The 26,726-nt window shown below is 43.3% G+C and overlaps 1 protein-coding gene across 7 annotated transcripts in view; it reads left to right on the forward strand.

The window, feature by feature from the left end:
• The window catches only part of TULP4 (TUB like protein 4), a 293,022-nt gene that overhangs the window by 221,897 nt on the left and 44,399 nt on the right, over positions 1 to 26,726 (forward strand). For all 7 annotated transcript variants that reach the window (XM_030809905.1, XM_030809906.1, XM_030809907.1 and 4 more), the window contains 3 exons: positions 7,721 to 7,901; positions 10,830 to 10,964; positions 19,992 to 20,158. In XM_030809905.1, coding sequence (XP_030665765.1) covers positions 7,721 to 7,901; positions 10,830 to 10,964; positions 19,992 to 20,158 — 483 coding nt within the window. The remainder of the gene's footprint in view (positions 1 to 7,720; positions 7,902 to 10,829; positions 10,965 to 19,991; positions 20,159 to 26,726) is intronic.

The raw sequence follows: 26,726 nt of genomic DNA on the forward strand, positions 1-26,726 counted from the left end.
GTAAAACTCCACCTAAAAAAAACATTAGGTTAAGAATAAAAGATGACAGGAATTTATTAATATACACTGGCTCTTGCCACATACACCTTCTTAAAGTCAGTTTTTTGTTAATGCAATGTTAGATTTTCTTCATATATCTTTATCAATACCACAGCGTGATGATGGCCTTGGTTTTGACACAGGGATCTTGCCTAAATGCCAGCGTTTAGCCAGATGGTGAACTACAAAATTGATCTTCCTAGGGTTCCACATGGCATTGCTGCTCTACAGCCCCTGCCCTTGGCATTGAATATGTCCTTATATGTGTTAGGAGGGGTGAGATGTATTGTTTCACATGTGTTCACCACCAGGACAAAGGCTCGCTCCTTCTGGTCAGGCCTCTCTGGGCCCTCTTCTCAGCTGGACCTCAACCTTGGCCTCTAAATACTGCAGACTCTTGGACATAAATGGTTTCATCCACACCATCTTCCCTTCCCACACACACACCCTGGAGCAAACACTGGCATCGTTTCTAACAACTCAAGGCTGTGTCCCGAGGATGACTCCTCCAGCTCTCTTACGTTCCTGCCTGAGAGAGAGGCTGCCAGGAGAATCAACTGTTTGATAGGGCCCATCTCCCAGGCTTTGTGAGAGAGTAGGGGCCTAATTTTGTTAAGCTCCAGTTAGTAAAGCCAGAGAGCCTAATCGAGTTGACAGCCCCCTTCTTGCTTTTCAGTTATTTCTGCTTCCCTGACTACTGCCTATGCCTCTCTCCTCCTCCCTCATTCTCGTTGCTGCAGCAGTTATTATGGATTAAATTTTGTCCTTCCTGCATTAACTCAGGTCCAGCTTGGCTTGTCTTTGGCACCGGTCACAAGTGCTGTTGGGTCTGCTCACACCACTATTCCCCAGCTGCCACTGGTAGCACAGATCAGCAAATCCTTTCCTCTCAGCTCATTTGTTGAGAAGTTTATCAGTAGCCATGGGAAGAAATTACTATTTTCATCATGTTTAGAAATATATTTCAATGTGTTTTGAAGAGTTGTAAAATTTTGAAATGGGAAGGGATTTCAGGCTGACACTTGGGAGGCAGAATGATGAACCTTACTATGGCACTAGGACTCAAAGTAGGACGAGCCCCACTAGCTGACCCCCAGGCCCGATTCTTTGCAAAGGATAGGATGTTTCCCCAACAGGCTCTGACTACACACCAACAGGCCAAGCAGATTCCAGCGTCACTTGCGGTCTTCTGATTAAAATACACGTGCACCTTCCCAGGCCTCTTGGTGAGTGGCTGCCCTGGGCAGTTATGCCTTACTTCAAAGAGCCGATATAGGGCTATATTCCTGAAGCGTGCCTTTCTTCCTCATTCAATGTATATTTAAATGTAGTTTTAATGGTATATTCACATGGTATAAAATACTAAGTGTTCCACAGGACATATGATGAAAAGGCCCCTCCTTCTATCCCCAAGCTGACCAGAGGTAATGTGTTTTCTGTTACTTGTGTACCGTTCTGGAGCTATTCCAGTTAAATGCTTTTTTTTTTTTTTTTTTGAACGGAGTTTTGCTCTTGTCCCCCAGGCTCCCCTAGAGTGCAATGGCGCAATCTTTGCTCACTACAACCTCCACCTCCTGGGCTCAAGCAATTCTCCTGCCTCAGCCTCCCAACCAAGTAGCTGGGTTTACAGGCGTCCACCACCATCCTTGGCTTTTTTTTTTTTTTTTTTTTTTTTTTTTTTGAGATGGAGTCTCGCTCTGTCACCAGACTGGAATGTAGTGGCACAATCTTGGCTCACTACAACCTCCACCTCCTGGGTTCAGGCGATTCTCCTGCCTCAGCCTCCCGAGTAGCTGGGACTACAGGCACGCACCACCACGCCCAGCTAATTTTTGTGTTTTTAGTAGAGACCGGGTTTCACCGTGTTGGTCAGGATGGTCTCGATCTCCTGATCTTGTGATCCGCCTGCCTTGGCCTCCCAAAGTGCTGGGATTATAGACTTGAGGCACTGCACCTAGACAATTTTTGTATTTTTAGTAGAGATGGGGTTTCACCATGTTGGCCAGGCTGGTTTTGAACTCCTGACCTCAAATGATCTGCCCGTCTTGGCCTCCCAAAGTGCTAGGATTACAGGCATGAGCTACCATGCCTGGCCGTAAATGCATTTTTATATTGGTTCTGTAGTCAGACTACTCTCTACTCCTAGAAATTGATATATGGGTATGTCTTAGAAGGGTGAATAAACTTAAAAATGGAGCCTGAAAGATTTGGAGAAGAATATTCCGGTAATGGGAATCATTTAACATTAAATTTGAGGCCTGAGGCAGAATATCTCCTTCTCTGAAAATCTTTAGACATGGGAGAGTCTCTCATCTTAATGGGTTAGTTTACAAGTGGTCTTTCCTTCAGTGAAGAGATGAGATGACTTCCAAATTACATGTTTAGCCTGAAGATACAGATTTAGGAGTGATTGTTATAGTCAACTGTGAAATTACATTTCATCTTTAAAAAAAAAAAAGCAACAGGAAATATTCTGTTAATCAATTGAGCAGTTCTGTCATTTACAACTGTCTGATTTCAGTGACTATTTATTTAGTTGCAAAATATTCAAGTCTGGCCTTGAAGCACATCTGAAGGCCAGTATTCTGAAACCCAACAGGGAGGTCTTAAAAAATTATTTGGCTGGGTGCGGTGGCTCACGCCTGTAATCCCAGCACTTTGGGGAGCTGAGGCGGGCGGATCACGAGGTCAGGAGATTGAGACCATTCTGGCTAACACGGTGAAACCCCGTCTCTACTAAAAAATACAAAAAATTAGCCAGGCGTGGTGGCGCAAGCCTGTAGTCCCAGCTACTTGGGAGGCTGAGGCAGGAGAATGGCGTGAACCTGGGAGACGGAGGTTGCAGTGAGCCGAGATTGCACCACTGTACTCCAGCCTGGGTGACAGAGCGAGACTGTCTCAAAAAAAAAAAAAAAAAAGAATTTTTTTTTTTTTTACTTTTGCCGCGTCTCAGAACAAAACGAGTTCCTTCCAAAGAAAAGGAGGGGCATCATGGCTGTTTTTTCATTTCTCTATCTGCAGCTACACATGCGTGCCACCAGAGGTGCTAAGGTCACTAGGGGTGATTTGTAATCATTTTTTTAATGTATTCCCCCAGCCTTCAATCATAAAAGCAAATAAGTGGGAAAAAGTCACCTCCTTCAGGAACTAGTTCCAATACTACAAATTAAACTCTGTTACAAAAGAGTGAACATTTTTGGAAGCATGTATTATTGAAGTTGACATTTCCCAACATGGTTTTATTCAACAATTTAGATGTGTAGGGTCCAAAGATAAAGGTACTGATGAGATACTACGGCTTCCAAAATAGCAATCTTTTGAATGATTTTATATCCTCTCTTCTCCTCCTTTGGTTGTGGCTTGGTTTATTTTGAACTATTGATAATAATTGTGTTTATTTTTAAATAATTGCATCTAAAAATAGTTTAGAATGGAGTACATTGAAATAAAGAGATTATATGTGGATATCATTATTGCATTGCTTTGTGTATGTGTGTATGTGTGTGTGTCAGAGTTTCGCTCAGTTACCCAAGCTGGAGTGCATTGGTGCAGTCATGGCTCACTGCAGCCTCCAACTCCTGGGCTGCAGTGATCCTCCTGCCTCAGCCTCCCCAGGAGCTAGGACTACAGGTGCGCACCACCATGGCCTGATACATTTTTTTGTTTTTTTGTAGAGGACAGGGTCTCACCTTGTTGACCAGGCTGGTTTCAAACTCCTGGCTTCAAGTGATCCTCCCATCTGAGGTTCGCAAAGTGCTGGGATTACAGGTGTGAGCCATGGTGCCTGGCTGTGTTGCTATTAGAAACTGCCCTGCAGTGAGTATATACAAGGCTGCAAAGTAAACCAAACCCAGCAAGGCAGCCATTGAACTGGTATGACTTGACCTGTATGTCTCTACTGCTTATTTGGTCCTGGTATATGCATTACAGAGGAAGCATTGGCCCTGCCCATACCTGAAGCCTACAGTTTGTCACAGGAAACAGCAGGAAAATATGGGACAGAAATGTACATGATTCATCCTTGGAAGTGTTTTTGGGGGGTAGTTTTATGGGAGGATTTGAGAATTGGTTTATAAAGAAGAATGGAAGGAGATTACTCCTTCATTTGTAGGAAAACTTGGGCAAAGATTTGGACAGAAATTTATTTATATTCATTGAGTCACTGAGTGAATGAGAACCTGGGAGTGCAGACCTGCCCTTGAGATGCTTGTGGTTTACTGGGAGACAGGCACGCAAAACCAGAACCAAGCTCAGAATGCTGTGGGGGCCATGGTTAGAGCAAGATGAATTCTGTGTGGTGGGGCCCAGAAGCCTTCACACATGATGTCTGAGCACCTGCCGTGAACCAGCTGATGTACTAGACATTGGAGATAAAGCACAAGCCTCAGTCCTTGCTTGATGGGGTCTGGTTGTGTGTGTGTTGCTCAGGAAAGGATGCAATCATGCGTTTCATCTTAGACATGTTGACACTGAGGGCCTTTGGCACATCTTGGGGAGATGGCAGGAATGCAGTTGGATGTGAGAGTCTGGGACTCAGGACAGAGGCCTGGGCAGGGAGTCAGCTATGAATGGGATCCTTGAGGCTACAGGCATGATTGTGGTTTCCTAGAGAGAAGAGGGCCTAGAGCCAAGCCTGGGGAGCACTAGCACGGAGAATTCTAGAAACAGGAGCACCAGCCCACTCAGAACACATTCATTACTTGACCAACATTAGGGAGCAGAAGCAGCAGAGATTGATGCACTTGCCATGTGTGTATTCATTATTATTAGGCTCTCAATGTTGTTCTTCTGAAGTCCTTTGCTCACATAAGCTTTATCTCATTGAAAGTGATTAGGCATTAAAAGAACTTATAATGGAAAAGATTTTTAAAAATCTGATTTCATGTTGTGTCACTGTTCTTCAGTAATCTGTGACATACTTGTTCCAAAACAGAGTAACTTCTTCCATCACTGCTTGACAACTAAACTGTCAGTGCTGCGTTTCCCATTTTTTCCAATCTTAATAGTGTTTTTGTCTTCCTGTGGGAACTGTAGTTGCCATTCATTAATGGTAGTGGATTTGGGGCTTGCCTTTTTTGTTCTGTTTTTCTTTAGTGTGATACTAAACTCTGATAACTTAATCAGTCCTTATTCAGGAATTATATGTATGTTCTTTCATCTGTCCTTTCTTCTCTAAAATGGAAAAATGAGTATTAATTCAAAAGACCTTTCAATGCAGAGGCATTTCCTCCCTTTTGCAAATACTCCTGTGTGTTGTACATCGTGACAGGGCCTAGGGAGGTACTGTTGAGCAAAGCTGATGTGGTTCAGGTCTCAGCTTGGGCTGCTATAATAAAATACCACAGACCAAGGGGCTTAAACAACAGACATTGATTTCTCACAATTCTGGAGGCTGGCCGGCCTCCGATCAAAGTGCCAGCCAATTTTGTTCCTGGTGGAGGCTGACCCCTGGCTTGCGTTCTCCCTGGGTCCTCACATGGCCTTTCCTCAGTGCTTGGGGGTAGCAAGAGTGCTTGCAAGCTGGGGTCTCTCATACTCTTCTTATATGGGCACTAATCCTATCGTGGGTGCCTCACCCTCACGACCTTGTCTAAACCAAATCATCCCCCAAAGACTTTACCTCCAGATACCATCAGCATAAACGGGGGAGGCGAGGAGCTCGTAAACATTCAGTCCATAACAGTCCATCGCCTCAAAAGTTTATAGTGTAGCTAGGGGTCATACAGAAATCACACAGTCCCACAGTAAAGGGTTGAGAACAGTGATAAATGTGGCAATGGGTACAGCTCAGTTAAAGTTATAAGAAGTCATGTTTCATATTTATTGTCATTGAAAATTGCTCACCAAGCACATTAAACATCTGCCTCTTCCAGGACTTCAGCAGGTCTGTGACCCATGCTCCGGTGTCTTGATCCCTACGCCTGTGTCACATGAAGGCTTTGTAGACATGCTATCAGATACCAATTTTTTTTGTTGACAGCTAAAATTTCACCTTTTTCTAAAATGAATTTCATGGTGTTCCTAGTAGTTATGTCTTTCCTGAAAACAGCATATAGTAATGAATTAATTGCTACGTCTGGAGGCAAATTGTTTTAGCCTTTTTTAGTGTTCATTCATTAAAATATAGATCATATTTAAAGGAGTATTTGATGAACAATTTATTCTAAAATAACTGTGAATTCTCTGAACTTTCTGCAGGCAGTCTCTTAGTCATCAGTATTTATATCCCAAAATTGCCTTTTGCTTGTCACTGACTTTAATGCATTCATTTAGCAATAAATATTTATTGAGTGCCTGCATTGTACACAAAGCTCTGTTAGGTGCCAGGGATATAGCTATGGACTGTCTCTGTCCCCAAGGAGCTTCACATTAAAGTCTCAAGCAAAAAGAAGCAAAAATTGAAAAAGCCTTAACCAGCTCTCCCTTTGGGTAAATTCTAGGCTTTCTAGTCAGACAGCCTTGGCTCGATCACTTAATGCCTTTGTCAGCCTACTTGGCCTCTCTTAAGTTGCTTGTGTGTTTGTAAAGTGGAGATAACTTGCATGATTGTTGCAATGAGATACTGACAGATAGACACATCCCATTAGACACAAAAGATGTAAAGTTTTTAATGGCAACCAATGCAGAAACTGCAGAGACCATCACACAAAGCAGAAGATAATGCAATGTGATGCACCTTGGTGGAGGTCCTGCTGCCCAGGCCCCAAGATTCCTCTCAGGATGTCCCACTGGTGGCACCACTAGTACTGTTGGTCAGTTGGTGGCGGCAGGGGGGATGTTCAGCAGCTGTGAGGTGCTCCTTTGCTGTTGTCATGGCGGGGAGCATCCAGCCTTCCTCTACCCAGATTGTTCTTTAGCTCTGGCCATGTACCTGTCTGTATTACCCAGCATGCTCCTGAGTATGTGCTCTGAGATGGGTGAAGCCAAGGAAGGTATCTGAGGAGCAGCCCTCAGCACACTGTGGTAGCAAAAGCCCACCTGGGCCACCCCAGCAAAACTAGTGCCTAACTCATGGTTTTGACAGTTAATGAGGTAGAGCTTTCAGCATAGTGTTTAGTGCAAAGTAAGTACTTAATATTTTAATACCATTACTACATCCTTAAATTAATTATAAATTAATACATTAATATCATTATTATTCTCAGTGAAGTAAAACACTCAACATTGGAAATAAAACATTGTTTCAGGAGCATCTTCTTTTCCAAATATGGTTAGATAACATGCTTACATAACCCAATGCATTTTCTCTTTGGTCAAACATAAACCTAAGCTTTTGCTTCTAAATTTGAGAAAATTATAACAACAAATCTCTGCTGCTTCTTCGTTTTCCAGAAAAGTAAATGAATATTTTCCTAAGTCCTCTCCTCCAATCAAAAATACAAAGCAAAATCCCTACAAATAGTATAACAGTGATTTTGCTGGTATTATTTGAAAACGTCCATGCAATATAATGTACTCATTCTGCTGTTAGTCACATTTCAGTATTAAAGGACTAAAATTCTTGCAGGAATAGCCAGCAGAGGTTCTACTTAACATTTTGTGTCACTGTGCTGTTGTTACTTAACTAGCTATTTTTAGTTCTAAATATATATTGTCTTCCTAAAACAAATCGAGGCAACAAGGTGTGCCAGAAACTGGCCCTTGCTGCCACTTGGTCAGAGGTCCCCGTCCTGGATTGCAGGTTCTGTTTGGCACAGCTGATGGGCAGGTGATTGTCATGGATTGCCACGGCAGGATGCTGGCCCACGTCCTCTTGCACGAGTCAGACGGTGTCCTCGGCATGTCCTGGAACTACCCGATCTTCCTGGTGGAGGACAGCAGCGAGAGTGACACGGACTCAGATGACTACGCCCCTCCCCAAGGTACTCATTGGCCCTACTTTCCTTGTCACTGACCAGAAGGACAAGGAAGGGCATCGGAGTGGAGTAGACTGATGTAGAGGAGGGAGGGTGAAGGGCCACCACACCTATGGCACCCGGGCTTCCTGGGAAGAGTTATCAAGCTGAAATGCAAGGTAGGGCTGGCCTCATCTAGATGTGACTGTCTCCCCGCTGTTGTCCCTTTTCTCAGAATCACTGGTCGAATTGATTACACTTAATTTGCTTAGCTTTTCCTAGATATAAAGTGAGACACATGGCTCTTCCTGTGTCCCTGAGGTATTGTGGGGCTTAGCTGCTTAGTGACAATAAAGAAAGCTAAAGATGAAAAATGCTGTGCTATTATTATAACTTAATATGTGATATATCCAAATCCCCAATGTTATTAAAGCCCGCGGCTTTAGGTGCATGAGAAAGGGATTTGTTCTGCCATAATGAAGGCCAGCACCTTGGGCAGATAACTCCACATTTCTGTCTATCCTCTTTATTTCAGGCAGAAGCTCTCCTCCTTCTCAGGTCTAAAAGACCTGCTGCCTCTCTGTATACTCCACTTGGTATTGAATACTCTTGGTGGGGATGACTTCAAATTCCAGCCACCTTAACCTCTATCACGTCTCCAGAATCAGTGTACAGCACTGGTCTACTCAGCTGGCTCTTCACCAGCATCCCATCCCCTGTACCCATCTCTTTTAAAAAAATTGACAGACAATAATTGTACATATTCATGAGGTACATTGTGATATTTTGATACACATAATGTATAGTGATCAGATCATTTTAGTTAACATATTCATCATCTCAAACATCATTTCTTTGTGTTGGGAACATTCAATATCCTTGTTCTAGGTATTTGAAACGATATAATATGATAATATATTATTGTTAACATGTCATCCTCCATGGTATAGAACACTAGAATTTAGCCTTCCTACCTAGCTGTAACCACCTCGTTTTGGGGAATGGGACTGGCTTCTTGATTAGAAGTGGTCACACTGCCGCAGGCTTCTATCCTTAGCCTGACACAGCTGTGCTTACACTGCTGTGTGCCCTTCATAGTCAAAGGGCACAGTGGGTGGTTTCTAACCTTTCCTGCCATTGTGGGGCATGTCGTCCTGTGAAGGGCTGTTCTGGGGGAAATTATAGAAATTGTCTGCCTCCGTTGGAACCTGCAATATTCTCGTGTTGTCTTCTCTTTCCTGTCACAGTGTGTTATGCTTCCCAGCAGCAGACACGTATGTGTATACACACATACTCATTCATTTATTCATTTTAGGAGAAGGCATTCACACATGAAAAACAATTGAGATTAATGGTAGTGTTTTAGGACTAGTGGCTTGGGGGCTTTTTATGGGTGTTCCTAGCACCCATAAAGCAATTTAGGAATTAACCATCCCCTTTCCTAATAGGATACCAGCCTTGAGAGAAGTGTTGGTCATATTTCTACAGCCTCATAATAGTAAAGTCAGTGTCTTCATCACATGGACTCAGCATACTCTTAGAACTCCTCTTTAGTGGGTCAAATCTAGATTTACTTGCCCCCATTTTATTATTGAAAAAAAAAAAAAAAACAAGGGGCTGGGCACGGTGGCTCAGGCCTGTAATCCCAGCACTTTGGGAGGCTGAGGCAGGTGGATCATGAGGTCAGGAGATCGAGACCATCCTGGCTAACACACTGAAATCCCATCTCTACTAAAAATACAAAAAAAAAAAAAAAAATTAGCTGAGCATGGTCGTGGGCACCTGTAATCCCAGCTACTCTGGAGGCTGAGGCAGGAGAATGGCTTGAATCACCAGGGAGGCAGAGCCTGCAATGAGCCGAGATCGTGCCACTGCATTCCAGAGCCTGGGCGACAGAGCAAGTCTCTGTCTCAAAAAAAAAAAAAAAAAAAAAAAAAAAAAAAAGAAAAGAAAAAAAAACAGGACCCAGAGACCAAATTTATAAAGCAAGTCCAGAGTAAATCCAAGAATAGAATTCAGTCCCTGGTTGCTCCTCCAGGTAGTTGCCCTTCTCAGAAGCAGGGGGGCAATTTAGAGGATGACAGGTGTTCACCTTTCACGTGCAACAGGGTTCTTCTTAGTGGCCTAGGGAATTTGAGTGCGGAGGTCAGTATAGTGCAGTGTCATGATGTAAAGCAAAGCAATAACTGGGCTTCCTCTGCAGACAAATGGCAGGTAGGCCCACCTCGATGGCTGCTAAGATGAGCCCAGTGTGGCTGTGAAGCCTACCGGAGCCTTCTGAAAACGTTGATCTATCTAGGCATCTAGGAAGGGCTTACTTTTGCTTTTTCAAACACCCTGTGAAAGACCAAGTCCATGGTCCATCATGACCCCTTCCTTAATGTCTGCAGGAGGCTCCAAAGCAGGGTTTTCCTTATGCCGGCTGTGCTCCGCAGGTGCAGCAAGCCTCTATGAGCCACATTTAGCCCAACCTTCTCTCCAAATCTGGGCTGGCCTCTGTGGCTGCTTATTTCCTGTAACATTCAATGAAAGAGGATTTAGTCTTGAAAAGCAATTTTTTTCTCTCTTAAACCAGAATTAAGAAAATGTTTTTATCCCACCTCCTACCATCTTTGGATGTCGTATGACATTAAAATAATTTATGTCTATATATCATTAGAACTGTGTAACACATTAACATCAAGTTAATAAACTTTCACACATATTCTCACCACTCACCAGTCGCCCCCAGGTCCCTAGTGTCCTGCTTCTTACGAATTCTCTGTTAGTGCACACTGGTGGCCCTTGTGTAGTTCCTGAATGATATAGAATGCTTCATTCAGGTAGCATCCCAATCCAGAGTAGGATCTGCATTGTCAGGCAGTTTCCAAGGCACCATGCAAGATTGCAGCTTTGGGAACCTGGATTTGGGTGGTGTGCTTCCCTCCTTTTCACTTGGCACTTGTGTTCCTGCAGATGGTCCGGCAGCATATCCCATCCCAGTGCAGAACATCAAGCCTCTGCTCACCGTCAGCTTCACCTCGGGAGACATCAGCTTAATGAACAACTACGATGACTTGTCTCCCACGGTCATCCGCTCAGGGCTGAAAGGTACAGAATGCTGCACACACCCCAAACCTGCAGACCGGGCCCATGTGTGTTGCCTCGAGGCCAGTCTTGTACACCCTGTGCTTACTGATTCCTGTCCTCTGTGGTGACCCCTTCTGGGCTTCATGGAGTCTGTTAACTAAAGCCACTCCCTCTTCACTCCCTTGCTTATCTGACAAGTCCATACCTAGTCTTATCTCAAAGGGAGATTCCTGACATTCAGTCTTTGTCTTAGTCTGCTCTTTTCCTCACTATGACAAGAATGATCCTCTCTCAGGTGTACAAGTATGTTTGCATTTGGCTTACGCATGTCTGCACAATAAACGGACTGCAGCACCTGCCATCCCTAAGGCAGCAGATGGTGCACAAGACATCATTTACACAGAAGCCCCTGTAATTTTAAGAATCTGGCAGGCTTATTAAGGAACTGATCATTGGTGCGATAAAGTTACGTTGAAAGACTTGTGGAGGTTCTGCAATTACTAGACTGAGGCATTGATGTGAAGGGCAGCAGTCAAGTGCTGATACCTTCCTAATAGATATTATGAGTGTTGTTATCTCAAAAGAAAATCAGTGGGCGTAGGCATTTGGAGTGTTGTGAATTTTGCAGTTCGAGAGTACTGCTGATGTTGTTGACCCGATTGATGTGAGTTCTGTGGAAAAACAATCTGTCTCTTCAGGGTTGAATGGTACAAGGTAAAAAGGTTTTAAAATTCAATACCTGGGCTGCTTCTGACCCATGATGTTTGAGGGACCTCCTATAATCTGAATGAGGATATAGGAGAGAAGCCAGGAACTTTGGTGTAACTCGCTACTGTCATTCAAAACTGGCCATCGGTCTAGGGAGTCATTACCGTGTGCTGCTGCTGCTTGCCTGAATTATTCAGCAATCACAGGGATGTAAAGAATCAAGTCTAGGCCTGGCGCGGTGGCTCATGCCTGTAATCCTGGCACTTTAGGAGGCCAAGGTGGGTGGATCATGAGGTCAGGAGATGGAGACCATCCTGGCAAACATGGTGAAACCCCGTCTCTACTAAAAATACAAAACTTAGCTAAACACAAAAAATTAGCCGGGCAAGACCAGCCTGGCCAACATGGTGAAACCCTGTCTGTACTAAAAATACATAAATTAGCCGGGCGTGGTGGCAGGTGCCTGTAATGCCAGCTACTCGGGAGGCTGAGGCAGGAGAATTGCTTGAACCTGGGAGGCGGAGGTTACAGCGAGCTGAGATCAAGCCACTGCACTCCAGCCTGGGTGACAGAGCGAGACTCTGTCTCGGAAAAAAAAAAAAAAAAAAAGCCCGGCGTGGTGGCGTGTGCCTATAGTCCCAGCTACTTGGGAGGCTGAGGCAGGAGAATCGCTTGAACCTGGGAGGCAGAGGTTGCAGTGAGCTGAGACCGCACCATTGCATTCCAGCCTGGGCAACAGAGGGAGACTCTGTCTCAAAAAAAAAAAAAAAAAAAAAAAAAAAAAAAAAAAGGCCGGGTGCGGTGGCTCACGCTTGTAATCCCAGCACTTTGGGAGGCCGAGGTGGGCGGATCACGAGGTCAGGAGATCGAGACCACGGTTGAAACCCCGTCTCTACTAAAAATACAAAAATTAGCCGGGCGTGGTGGCGGGCGCCTGTGGTCCCAGCTACTCGGAGAGGCTGAGGCAGGAGAATGGCGTGAACCCGGGAGGCGGAGCTTGCAGTGAGCCGAGATTGCGCCACTGCACTCCAGCCTGGGCGACAGAGCGAGACTCCGTCTCAAAAAAAAAAAAAAAGAATCAAGTCTATATAGTTAACTGTTGGTTGGCAAGAATCACATCTGCCTCTGCATCCCCCCCAAGTAATTATTCTATTTTTAAACTATAGAATATTTTTAGAAACATATTACACACCCTCTTTTGGGCATCCCAATTTACTGTCTCAGGACTATAATTATAAGGAATTACTTAGGCTGTAAACTCCTGAGGGACATGAATGACGTTGAAGTCCTTTTTATCACACATAGGCCCCGGTAGGAGTTGAGTACATATTTTTTGTGGTGATGATGAACTTAAATTCCTGTGCTTGTCTGTAAATTTTTTTCTGAATGTTCTGTCTTTCATGGAGCTAAAACACAAGGATGATCAACATAAATTCCTAATGTATTTATAATCCATGCTTAACTTTTTTCTTCAAAATTCTATTTTTAAACCTTTAAACCAAGTTTATTAATTTTTTGAGAACCTGCCTCTAGTTCTGGAATCCTGAACTTGGTTTCTCTACCAAATATCTGGTGAAGGCTGAACATAATATAATTACCACTCAGTTCCTTTTTATTCTTTACAGGCGGAATTTTTCCAATTTTTTACCACCCTCCTTATGGAAACTTTATTTTTTACTCCTTGCATATGCCCAAGGTATATATATATATTTTTTTTGAGATGGAGTTTTGCTCTTGTTGCCCAGGCTGGAGTGCAGTGGCACGATCTTGGCTCACTGAGCCTTCTGCCTCCCAGTTTCAAGTGATTTTCCTGTCTCAGCCTCCTGAGTAGCTGGGATTACAGATGCGTGCCACAACGCTTGGCTAATTTTTGTATTTTTAGTAGAGATGGGGTTTCATCATATTGGTCAGGCTGGTCTCGAACTCCTGACCTCACGTGATCTGCCTGCCTGGGCCTCCCAAAGTGCTGGGATTACAGGCGTGAGCCACCATGCCCATCCTCGAGCAGTATTTCTAACATTTTGCAACCATATGTGCAATATAGGTAGAAGCACACGTTAGGTAACTTGGGGAGGCAACCCAAAGTAGCTCTCCCCAATTTTTTTTTCCTTGAGTTTTCTTCTAAAAATACAGGCAAATTTAACATTTTAATTATTACCTAACTAGATATCTAAATCTAACCTAAAAATGTTTTCAGTTATTTACAGGATGCTTTCAGCGGGGTACGGTGGCTCACGCCTGTAATCCCAGCACTTTGGGAGGCTGAGGCAGGTGGATCACCTGAGGTCAGGAGTTCGAGACCAGCCTGGCCAACATGGCAAAACCTCGTCTCTACTGAAAATACAAAAATTAGCCAGGCTTGGTGGTGCATGCCTGTAATCCCAGCTACTTTGGGAGGCTAAAGAATCACTTGAACCCGGGAGGCAGAGGTTGCAATGAGCCGAGATTGTGCCATTGCACTCTAGCCTGGGCAACAGAGCAAGAGTCCGTCTCAAAAAAAGAAAAATTATTTGCAGGATGCTTTTGTTCTGTGTCTTCCTAGTTTCAGAAAATTAGATTAAATCGAAATGAGCTGGTGCCATCAAGTAGGTGCTGTAAGGACAGAGAAAAAGCTGCCCTTCTGTTCTCTCTGAAGGTTCCCTGAAATGACTGACAGTAGACAGATTAATAGGAGAAAAGGCATAGAAATGTATTAATGTGAATAAGCATAGGACGCACATAGAATAAAGAGACTCAAAGAAAGGCCACATGGTTGAAGTTTTTATAGCCTTTCCATGGGAAGGTGGGAAATGGGGAGGTGGGTAGGCAATCATGATTAGTAGTAAGTGATTTCTAGGGGACATGAATGGACCCAGGAGGTAGACGTTACCTTGTTAATAATTCTTGGGAACTGAATGGGACTTGTAAGTTATGGGAAGGTGAGGGGTAGAACTCTGCCTGTGACCAAAGGTTTCGACAACTTGTATTCTCTTCTCTGGTGGTTAAGTCTATCCTGGTTATTTGGGGAAAGCAGGAGAAGATCAGAAAGTCCTTGGCTCTGAAGCAGCTTCTAAGGCATGCTTGTCCAGCTTGCAGCCTGTGGGCCACATGCAGCCCAGGACAGCTTTGAATGTGACCCAACACAAATTTGTAAACTTTCTGAAAACATTATGAGATTTTTTGTTTGTTTGTTTAAGCTCATCAGCTCTTGTTAGTATTCGTGTATTTATGTGTGGCCCAAGACAATTCCTCTTCTTCCAGTGTGGCCCAAGGAAGCCAAAAGATTGGACACCTGTGTTCTAAGTCCTTCCAGTTGCCTTTAATTCAAAATGCTCAGGCCGGGTGCGATGGCTCACACCTGTAATCCCAGCACTTTGGGAGGCTGAGGTGGGTGTATCACAAGGTCAGGAGTTCGAGACTAGCCTGGCCAACGTGGTGAAACCCCATCTCTACTAAAAAACAACAAAAATTAGCCAGGCATGGTGGTGTGTGCCTGTAATCCCAGCTACTCGGGAGGGTGAGGTGGTAGAATTGCTTGAACCCAGGAGGTGGAGGTTACAGTGAGCTGAGATCACGCCACTACACTCCAGCCTGGGTGACAGAGCAAGACTCCATCTCAAAAAAAAAAAAAAAAAAAAATGCTCAGGGTACCAAAGCACCATACTCGGGATCTCGTTCTCTGTGCCCCAACAGTGCTATATGTAGGCAATTTACCTTTTCTCTCTTGGGATCAGAATGTTTTAAGGACTTAGCCTTTACATGTGGTATGAATAGCAATCATTTTTGTTTTGTAACTTATTTTTTTATCCACTATCTTACGGGCTATGTTGGTAAATATTGGGATGAGACAACCAGAATACTGTTGGAGACGGCACATGGCAGTGTTTTTAGCCTGGGGTCATCTGTTCTGTTACAACAGGTCAGCCACTTGTCTCATAGAGGAAATTAAAAAGGTCTCCGATCCACTTGGTTTTTCTCTATTACTGTCTCAGAGGAATATCACTAAAGAACTTTAGCAGCGAAGGAAGGTGACTCGCACTATTGTTTTAGTGTATCACCAGCACTGGAATTTATGTCCTGTGCAAAAGAACCTAGAATTCCACATAGCTCTTGGTCCCTGCCCAGGCCTCTTCTGCATCAGCCAGCACGCTTCATTTTCACTGCAGATGTGTCTGTGGGCTCAAAGGCCGGGTTCTGGGGAGGGTTAGGCTCTGATTTTGCTTGGCAGTGGTTTGCTGAGGAAGTTCTGCCTTCCTCAGATTCTCTTCCTTCAGAACAGGGACTTCTCTTCATCACGCAATAAGCAGGGAATTGAGGAATTGATTCACTTTACTTGGGGTTTTTACCCATTGTTATGACTTCTGCTCTTCTCCTGAGTAGAAATAATTCAATCATGAGTTCAGAAATTTTCTGCCCAAGCCAGTTCATCCCTCAGTGGCAAAGCAGGCTACCAGAGGCACTCATTTTATCCCACACTTGCCTTGAAATTAAAAGCTCCAACCCCTGGGCTTTGTTTGTTTTTTTTGTTTTGCAGAATTTTCTCTTTTTATCATTTCATTGAGCACACTGAGAAAATGAGGAGGGAATTTTTGAGGCAGGTGGTCTCAGTCATTGATGCTATCTGCTCCTGCGGGCAGACCTGATAAGATTTGCCCACGTCGTCCTCATTGAGTACGTGCCCCTTTTTTTCAGTCCTTGCAGTGAAACATACTTCTTAAAGGAAAAAAAATGTACCTGTTATTTTATCATAACACACTTTGCTAATTAATTAGTTTCTCTTTCCTCCACCCTCCCACTGCTGCACATGCACGTGTGTATGCACATACACAACATGCATGTCTAATGACTAATAAAGAGGTGAATCATGCACATGGTAATCTAAGGGACAAAGGACTGGATAACTTCAGACTCCAAACAGTAGCTGCAATACATATGGTGCTTGATAAGCACACCTTTCTTTTTCTGTTAAAATTTAGCTGCCTCTTTTTGACCCATCAATACCACACAAAGGGCTTCTTGTTAACACAAAAGAACTAAATTTTCACTGACTGCGTATAACCTTCCAGACTTTTACGAAAAAAGATCCATAAGATTTTCTGGCTAAAGGAGAATAGTGTAGGTGTGCTGAATTTCTTTGTGTAAAACATGTTAGAGACCAAAAATCCACACCCCCAAAATCATTGAGAAACATAGATGCTTCCAGAGTACGGACCTCTTGTGTGCTCTAGAACTCCCTGTTGCCTGTGAGGGTGAGATTAGAGACTCTGGGCCACGAGCTTTAGGAAAAGGGAGAAGAGGCCTACTGAGTAGAGCATTAGTTTGTTCCTTTTAGGTTGTATTCTGAAACAAATTTTAAAATGAGAGATTCAAACAAAATTATTACTGAAGTCTTGGGCAAAGATACTGGGGATTATTTTTTAAGTAAGACAGACATCGTTTACAAAAAGTTTCTGAAACAAAAAAGTTCTGTCCTGACTATATCTAGGCTTCTGTATCCTTCTCTTCTTTATCATAATGACATGTAGAAATTGAATGAGTGTTTTCTTTTACTTTGATTTTCCCACTAATTTCTGAAAATTTTAAACTTTTGCCCTAGGAATTCAACTCCTGCAGAAAACTCAAATACTCCTGGCTGACACTGAAAAATTCAGGGTTATTCTTTCTTAGTCCCACTGCTGAATTCTTCATGCTAGTACTTTATGAGATAGCCTGTGTCCCTGGTCGTGGCTGTGCCTGTTGTGTGGCTCAGGACTGCTTTATGCTGAATCATCAGAGGCACTCAACGTACGTTGCTATATCGCTTGATGCATGTAGCTCCGTAATCGTTGGAACAAGAAATGGCATTATTTATATGGAATTTAATCTTTTTTGAAAGAGTGATTCGCCTTTGCAGATGACAATCATCTCATTATAACTTTGCACCTGCATTAGAAGAAATCCTGGCCGGGTGCAGTGGCTCACGCCTGTAATCTCAGCACTTTGGGAGGCCGAGGGGGGTGGATCACCTGAGGTCGGGAAGTTGAGACTAGCCTGACCAACATGGAGAAACCCTGTCTCTACTGAAAATACAAAATTAGCCGGGCATGGTGGCGCATGCCTGTAATCCCAGCTACTCGGAGGCTGAGGCAGGAGAATCGCTTGAACCCAGGAGGCAGAGGTTGCAGTGAGCCGAGATCACACCATTGTACTCCAGCCTGGGCAACGAGAGTGAAACACTGTCTCAAAAGAAAAAAAAAAAGAAGTCCCTGAGAGTTTGCTTGTAAACATTTGGATTCACTCTTGCCTCAGATAGATAGCCCATCTCATAGACAGAGCCTGGGAGTGCCCCAAGTTGCTTGCTGAGTCCCTGAGCAGTCTCCGAAAGCATCATAGGTCAGCTCTATAGGGGCAACAACCCACTTTTCTGTTGGGGAAAGCCACCTCGCAATACAATTCAAAAAAATCTTATTTTAAAAATAAATACAAGAATGGTACAGTTCAGATGAGGAGCTGTGGAAATTTCATGTTGTCATCTTTATTTCTACAATATTACAATGATGCTTCCGTCCTAAGAAGCTTGAGACACCGTCATCTTTGTTACTACTTTGACTGTTTATGTTAGTGCCTCGCCTTTTGGTTTCCTTGTGTGCCCAAAGCTGCTCTCCAGAGAACGTCATCTCAGTTTCCTGATCACAAGCAGGCTTTTCCCTGAGATAGATCTAGGCGTTGAATGCCCAGAGCACATTTAGTATGTGCACGAATCCTCTATCTTCCCCTCGCATCTGTAAAAGAATCTGATTCACCAGGATGTTTTTGGTTCTTTTATGTAATTTTTCATTTCCTTATTGTGGCAGGTTTTTTTCCATTTTCTATTCATCTGTAACTGCTTTGGCTCAGCCCTTTGTCTCCCTGCTTTCTGCCCTGCAGCTAACTTCATGAGAAAGTCCTGCATTCCCTGGGTCTGGAAACCTGTCTTGTCCCAGGAGACACACTCTAGTTTTCAAGAGAGGTGAAAGAGCTTCAGCAACCTCAGAATGTTCTGGTGGCTGCATCAAAATCATGACCATGCATGAATAAGGGGTATTGTCATGTGTGTGCTGATAGAGCCCGAGGACCACTGAATTCTAGCCCCACCTCTGAAATATGTGCCCATCAGGGCAGAGCATTTTCTTTAAGTTCCGCCCAGCTTCTCTGCAAAGTGGGCCACTTTAGTTCTAGATTTCAGAGATCTCTGCATAAACCAGATTACGATTTTAGGGTCTTGAGGGAGAAAAAAATATGTCATAAATCTTATTAATACTAATAGCTTTTGTTTTACCAGCAAGAAATAATTGCTCACATTGGGATAAGATAAACCTTTTAATAACCATTTCTTATAGGCACTGAGTAGTTTGTAGGTGGGCATCAAATTTCCAATGTGGAAATTATGCTGAAAAAACTGTCTCCCAGCAGGGGTATTTATTTTCTTTTCTAAGCCCCACAACATCATCAAATGGCAAATAAAAGTCAGCATTCTCATATGCACTTGTGTCCTTTGTATGAACCTTATCTGCCCAGTAGTGCCCAGAAATCAAATGAATATAAACTAAGGCTTTGTTTTCGATGTGCTTTTTACTTTTGGCATTTATAAACTCTCTGAGTCATCCCTGGGAGTGGAAGACACGGCAGTGGGACCAGTACTTATATGAATATACAGTCATAGGTTTTATTGTCTTGCTGTCTCTTAAAAAAAAAAAAAAAAAGGAAGTTCTACAAGTCTCATTATAGAAATACTGGAATTGGAGATACATATTTAACATGCTAACTTTATGATATCATGATTTCTACCTAATTTGGTTGTGTTTCAGTAAACTACAATCCCCATTCATGCAACAAACACCTGTTTTTAATAGAATCCATCATCTTCAGAGAAATTGGTTGTATTCATGAGCTAAAACATGAATATATGGGCTGTGTGCAGTGGCTCACGCCTGTAATCCCAGCACTTTGGGAGGCCAAGGTGGGCAGATCACCTGAGGTCAGGAGTTCGAGACCACCCTGACCAACATGGAGAAATCCCGTCTCTACTAAAAATACGAAATTAGCCAGGTGTGGTGGCACACACCTGTAGTCCCAGCTACTCGGGAGGCTGAGGCAGGAGAATCGCTTGAACCCAGGAGGCAGAGGTTGCAGTGGGCCGAGATCGCGCCATTGCACTCCAGCCTGGGCAGCAAGAGTGAAACTCCGTCTCAAAAAAAAAAAAAAGAAAAGAAAACCATGAATATATTTTTGTTGTATTTGCTCAGTGTCTGTATTTTTTAAACTACTGAAGACAGTAGGCTTGCTGAGTGGCAGTTTGAGGAGGGTTGTGTCCTAGTGCTGACCCTCTCTCCTCTGTTTCAGAGGTGGTAGCCCAGTGGTGCACACAGGGGGACTTGCTGGCAGTCGCTGGGATGGAACGGCAGACCCAGCTTGGTGAGCTTCCCAATGGTCCCCTTCTGAAGAGTGCCATGGTCAAGTTCTACAATGTTCGTGGGGAGCACATCTTCACACTGGACACTCTCGTGCAGGTAAGGATGTTCTCTGGAAACAAGTACATTTTCAGCAGTATCTGCTTTCAGGGAATGCCACCACTATATTGGTATTACCCCAATTTCTGTTAAATACTAGTGAATAGATTATTATAATTATTGTTGACAAATTTTATTTTCATCTTTTTTTACCTTAGTTAGGTTGTGGTGGGTAAACCAGGACAAATAAGGGAGAAAGCAGTTTTTGCCTTTTAACCAGAATGCTTTATTCTATTTCCCAGTCAAATGAGCATATAGTGAATAAGCAGAGTAAGCTGGTGTTTATCATCAATCTGAAGCAGAAATCAGAAAATTGCAGAAGTGAATGCTGAATCTTCACTCATTCACTTGTAAGAGAGGAAGAGTAATTTTCTTCTCTACTCTTAGTGAGTTCTTAGCAGGACTCCCCATTACAAAGGACAGATTAACAAGAGAAAAACAGACAGAAGTTTAATAACATGTATATCTCCTACATATGCGGGAGTTAACCCAAAGAAATGAGTAAGTCTCTAGAGCAGCTCAAAAAATTGTCTTAGACTACAGGCTTAAATGCTTCACAGAAACAGAGAAAGAAGGGTGATGTTCATTCTGGAGATTTAAGCCAATGCCTTCTCTCTTTTTTTTTTAAGTCTCCAGAAGTCCAGTCATCCTTCTCTTCTTGGTGCAGAGAGAGAAACCCTTACATATGTAGATTTTCTTTTCTTTTTTTTTGAGACGCTTTCTCGCCCAAGCTGAAGTGCAGTGGCGCAATCTCGGCTCACTGCAAGCTCTGCCTCCCAGGTTCACACCGTTCTCCTGCCTCAGCCTCCCGAGTAGCTGGGACTACAGGTGTCCGCCACCACACCCGGCTAATTTTTTGTATTTTTAGCAGAGATGGGGTTTCACCGTGTTAGCCAGGATGATCTCGATCTCCTGACCTCATGATCTGCCTGCCTTGGCCTCCCAAGATGCTGGGATTACAGGCGTGAGCCACCATGCCCAGCCAGATTTTCTTTGTAGATGTAATTTCTCTTACAAAAAGGTAACTCTTGAGAGTTTACCTTGTGTCCTTTTTTTTTTTTTTTTTTGAGATGGAGTTTCACTCTTGTTGCCCAGGCTGGAGTGCAGTGGCGCCATCTCAGCTCACTGCAACCTCCTCCTCCCGGGTTCAAGCAATTCTCCTGCCTCAGCCTCCTGAATAGCTGGGATTACAGGTGCCTGCCACCACGCCCGGCTAATTTTTGTATGTTTTTTTTAGTAGAGATAGGTTTTTGCCATGTTGGCCAGGCTGGTCTTGAACTCCTGACCTCAGGTGATCCACCTGCCTCAGCCTCCCAAAGTGCTGGGATTACAGCCATCAGCCACCACTCCTGGCCTACCCTGTGTCTTTATCCTATGTGTATCTCAAAGTAACCAGCTCGAAATTATCCTTAAAAGAGGCAGATTTGTGGTGGCTTATTCTGGTCTCCTACAGTCATATTTGGGGAAGCATGTCCTGAATCCTGTCACACTCTGATTTTATATTTGTTATGCCAGTGATGAACCTTTACATTTTAACTAAGTTGTTGTTAAGCAGTAATTTTAAAAGCTTAAAAGTCTTTAAGAAAGTATATACAGATGGGCCCCCTTTCTGTTTGTTTTTATTTCCCAGAAATCTTTAGGCCACCTTATGTTTGGGTCAGTTATAGTGGAGGATGAATTATCAGCAGTGCGTAATAGAGGTATGCGTAGGAGGGAGTTGACAGTGGAGGTGATAATGAACAAGAATCTGTGTCCTAGGAAGGGGAACATCACACACCAGGGCCTCTTGTAGGGTGGGGGTAGCAGGGAGGGATGGCATTTAGGAGATATACCTAATGTAAATGATGAGTTAATGGGTGCAGCACACCAACATGGCACATATATACATATGTAACAAACCTGCACATTGTGCACATGTACCCTAGAAGTTAAAATATAATAAAAAATATATATATATAAAAAGAAAAAATAAATGGAATAGACTTCATTAAAAAAAAAAAAAAAAGAATCTGTGTCCTAACATTACTCAGCTCATCAGAGAGGCAGGGATACCAGATATGGGGAAATCTGTAGTTACATGCAGGCATTAAATATTTAAATATATATTTTCTTCTTTTAATTGTGGTAAAATACATATAAAATTTATCATCTTTTTTTTTTTTTTTTGAGACGGAGTCTCTCGCTCTTTCACCCAGGCCGGAGTGCAGTGGCGCTATCTTGGCTCACCGCAAGCTCTGCCTCTTGGGTTCATGCCATTCTCCTGCCTCAGCCTCCCGAGTAGCTGGGACTACAGGCGCCCGCCACCGCGCCTGGCTAATTTTTTGTATTTTTAGTAGAGACGGGGTTTCACCGTGTTAGCCAGGATGGTCTCGATCTCCTGATCTCGTGATCCGCCCGCCTCGGCCTCCCAAAGTGCTGGGATTACAGGCGTGAGCCACCGCGCCTGGCCAAATTTATCATCTTAACCATTTTTAAGTGTACTGTTTTGTAGTGCTGAGTATATTACATTTTTTTACAACCAATTTCCAGCACCTTTTCATCTTGCAAAACTAAGACTCTACCTTTTAAACAACTACTCCCTGTTTCGCTCTCCTCCCAGTCTATGAGAAGCACCATTTTACTATCTTTTCTATGAGTTCGACTCTACAAACCTCATGTAAGTGGAATTATGCAATATGTTGACAAACCAAATTCTGTACAATATTTTAAGAGGTTTATTCTGAGCCACATATGAGCAACCATGGCCTAGGACACAGTCTCAAGAGGTCCTGAGAATATGTGATGTGCCTTAGGTAGTCAGGTCACAACTTGGTTTTGTACATTTTAGGGAGACAGAAGTTACAGACAGACATACATCAATACCCGTAAGGCACATGTTGGTTAAGCCTGTGGAAAGATAGGACATCTTGAAACCAGGCCATACACATGTCACAGATGGATTCAAAGATTTTCTGATTGGTTGAAAATCTTTGGTTGGTTGAAAGAGTTAAGCTTTGCCTAAAGGGTTGAAGTCAGGAGAAACAAGTGCTTGAGTTAAGGTAAGGGGGTTGTGGAAGCCAATGTTCTTGTTCCCCGCTGCAACCACCCCCCTGCCAAACGGAGGTCTTGCCCTATCCCACAGGCTGGAGTGCAGTGGCGTGATCTCAGCTCACTGCAACCTCCGCCTCCCGGGTTTAAGCAGTTCTGCTTTCACCCTGTTGGCCAGGCTGGTCTCAAATGCCTGACCTTGTGATCCGCCCTCCTCGGCCTCCCAAAGTGCTAGAATTATGGGCAGGAGCCACTGCACCCGGCCCCAAGGTTCTTATTATGCAGATGAAACCACTTAAGTAGCAGGCTTCAGGGTGAATAAATGGTAAATGTCTCCTTTCAGACCTTAAAAGGTATCAGACTCTTGGTTAAATGTCTCCTGGATCAGGAAAAGACCTAGAAAAGGAAGGAGATTCTCTACAAAATGCAAATTTCCTAACAAGAGATGGTTTTGCAGGGTTTTGCCATTTGCAGGTTTGCCATTTCAAAATATATCAACAAACTATATTTGGGGGTAAAATACTTTGATTTCCTTCAGGCCCGCTATCTGTTGTATGATGCTATGTCAGAATCAAGTTGGAATTTGGTATCTTATTGCTACAAAGAGTCAGTTTTATCAGTCTTTCCTCTATTTTAATGTTAATGTTGGTCAGTTGTGCCTAAACCCCAAAGGGATGGGGGCAATATAAAGACCATGTCCAACCTTCCTTCCTGTCATAGCCTGAACTAGTTTTCTAGACTCCTTTGGCATCCCCTTGGCCAACAGCAGGCCTATTCCATAGTTTGGGTGGCTTAGAATTTTATTTTTGGTTTACAAGTGTTTATCTTTTTCTGACTGGCTTATTTCACTTAGCATAATGTCCTTAAGGTTCATCCATGTTGTACCATGTGTCAGAATTTTCTTTCTTTTTAAGGCTGAATAATATTTTATTGTATGGATATACCACATTTTGTTTACCCATTGATGGACATTTGGGTTCCTTCCATCTTTCGGCTGTTGTGAATAATTCTTCTGTGAATATGGGTGTACAGATATCTCTTTGAGACCCTGCTTTTCAAGTCTTCTGGATTTGTGCCCAGAAGTGGACTTGCTGGATCATATGGTAATTCTATTTTTAATTTTGTGAGGAACTGCCATACTGTTTTTTCATAGCAGCTTGTTAACAGAAAGACTAAACTGTAAAATATTTTAAAGAGGTTTATTTTGAGCCAGTATGAGTGACGCTGGCCGAGCAAAACAGTCTCAAGAGGTCCTGAGAAAGTGCGCCCGAAGCAGTTGAATTACAGTCTGGTTTTGTACATTTCAGGGAGGCAAGAGTTACAGGCAAAGACATAAATCAACATGTGGAAGGTATACGTTGGCTCAGCTTGAAAATGTGGAATATCTTGAAACCAGGAGAAGTAGAGGAGTATACAAGTCAGGTAGATTCAGAGATTCTTTAATCTACAGTTAGTTAAAGCAACAAAATTTGGTCTAGAACTTGGGAGTCAGCAGAAAGGAATGTTTTAAGTTAAAACATTCGGATGCTATGTCAGAGTCAGCAAAAATTATGACCCATTTAGCGAGATTGATGGCCTATAGGCATGGCTTAAGGCTTGCCTTGCATGGCCTTAGGTATTGTTTAGAATTTGTTATCTTATTGCCATCAAGAGTCTTTTGTCTTATGATCTCTATTTTAACATTTACTCAGGTCAGTTGGACCTAAATTCCAGATGGGAGGGAGTATAATGAGGTGTATCCAGCCTCCCTTCCTGTCATGGCTGGAAATTCAGTTTTTAAGGTTTTTCTGGGGTTTCCTTGGCCAAGAGAGGCTCCATTCAGTCAATAGGGGGCTTAGGATTTTACTTTTGGTTTACAAGCTGCACCATTTTACATTTTCACTAACATTACACAAGGATTCTAGTTTTTCCACATCCTTGCCAACACTGTCATTTTTCTGGGATTTTTTTTGGACTAACCATCCTCTTGGATGTTAGGTGATATCTCATTGTGGTTTTGATTTGCATTTCCGTAAGGATTAATAATGTTGATTAGTGATGTTGTTGCATATCTTCTTTTGAGAAATGTGTGTTCAAGCCCTTTGCCCATTTTTCAATCAGGTTATTTGGGTTTTTGTTTTTAAGAAGTAGGATTAAACTGTGTCTTTGGGCAGTATAATATCTTCTTGAGCAAATAAGCCTATTTGTTCACTCAAGTTCAAGCATCCAGCCAAGATATTTTGAGGAGCTACTGTGTGGCTGGCACTGAGCTCTGAGTGCTAGTGTTTCAGAGCTGAACAAGAAAGACATGATCCATACCTCCTAGGAGCTCACAGCTAGTTAAGGAAGACAGACAAGTGATGACACAGAAATGCTTTTGACTTTGAAGTAGAACTATTTACCTGGTGCTTTGATAACGTGGAGGAAAGGAGTCTTGCACCTGCTCTTTGTGGGTATTTTTCCACCTCTGCCTGATCGCTTTTCTCACTCTGTATTCCTCAATTTCAACCACTCTTACAGCTTTAATTCCAATCTCAATGAAGGTCTGAAGCCTAAGGAAAGAGGCCTGTATAGACCCACCTGCTTACTTCACAGACCCATTAGCCATCTCATCAGCATTGCACATTCAACATGCCCAAATCTTGGAACACTCCACCTCGTGGATAATGCTTCTGTTCCAGGTTGTGGTCCAGCTGCTCAAGCCAGAAGTCAACAGTCAGCCTGTCCACTGAATCCCAGTGGGTATTTTTACCTCCTAGATATCTTCATGTCTACATCCTTTTGTCTTGCTTGGCCACCACCTTAGTCCAAGCCACCCTCATCTTAGCTGCAGTGTTTGAGCCACGCCTTTCCCTTTCTTTTTTTTTTTTTTTTTTTTTTTGACAGAGTTTTGCTCTTGTTGCCCAAGCTGGAGTGCAATGTTGCAATCAGCGTTCACTGCAACCTCTGCCTCCCAGATTCAAGTGATTCTCCTGCCTCAGCCTCCCGAGTAGCTGGTATTACAGGCACGTGCCACCACACCTGGCTAATTTTTTGTACTTTTTTAGTAGAGATGGGGTTTTACCATGTTGGCCAGGCTGGTCTTGAACTCCTGACCTCGTGATCCACCTGCCTCGGCCTCCCAAAGTGCTGGGATTACAGGCGTGAGCCACCACGCCCTGCCTGCCTTTCCCTTTTAAACTGTTCTTCACTTTGCAGCCACAGTCTTTGTAAAATCACAAGTCAGATCAGTAGCTTCTTACTATCCTTAGGATAAAGTTAAAAAATTGATTTGCCTTAAAAAGATCATAATCTGGCCCTCCATCCCCTCTAGAATTAGCTCTTACCACTCCATCCTCCTCTGACCCTGCCAATCTGGATTTTTCTGTTTCTCAGTTTACCAGATGCCTCCTTTCTTCCAAGCTTTGCACCATGCCTGGAACAGATCTTGGCTTATGGTAGAGTCTCAGTAAATACTGGTTGAATCAATCAGTGAGCCTTAACACTGTATCTTACTGCTGCCCATTACTTGGTGAGTTATGTTGGGGCAGCAATCCTCTCCAGGGGTCACCAGCTGCAGAGA

This window comes from Nomascus leucogenys, chromosome 3 (genome assembly GCF_006542625.1).
Source record: "Nomascus leucogenys isolate Asia chromosome 3, Asia_NLE_v1, whole genome shotgun sequence".
In the NCBI taxonomy this organism is placed as follows: Eukaryota; Metazoa; Chordata; class Mammalia; order Primates; family Hylobatidae; genus Nomascus; species Nomascus leucogenys.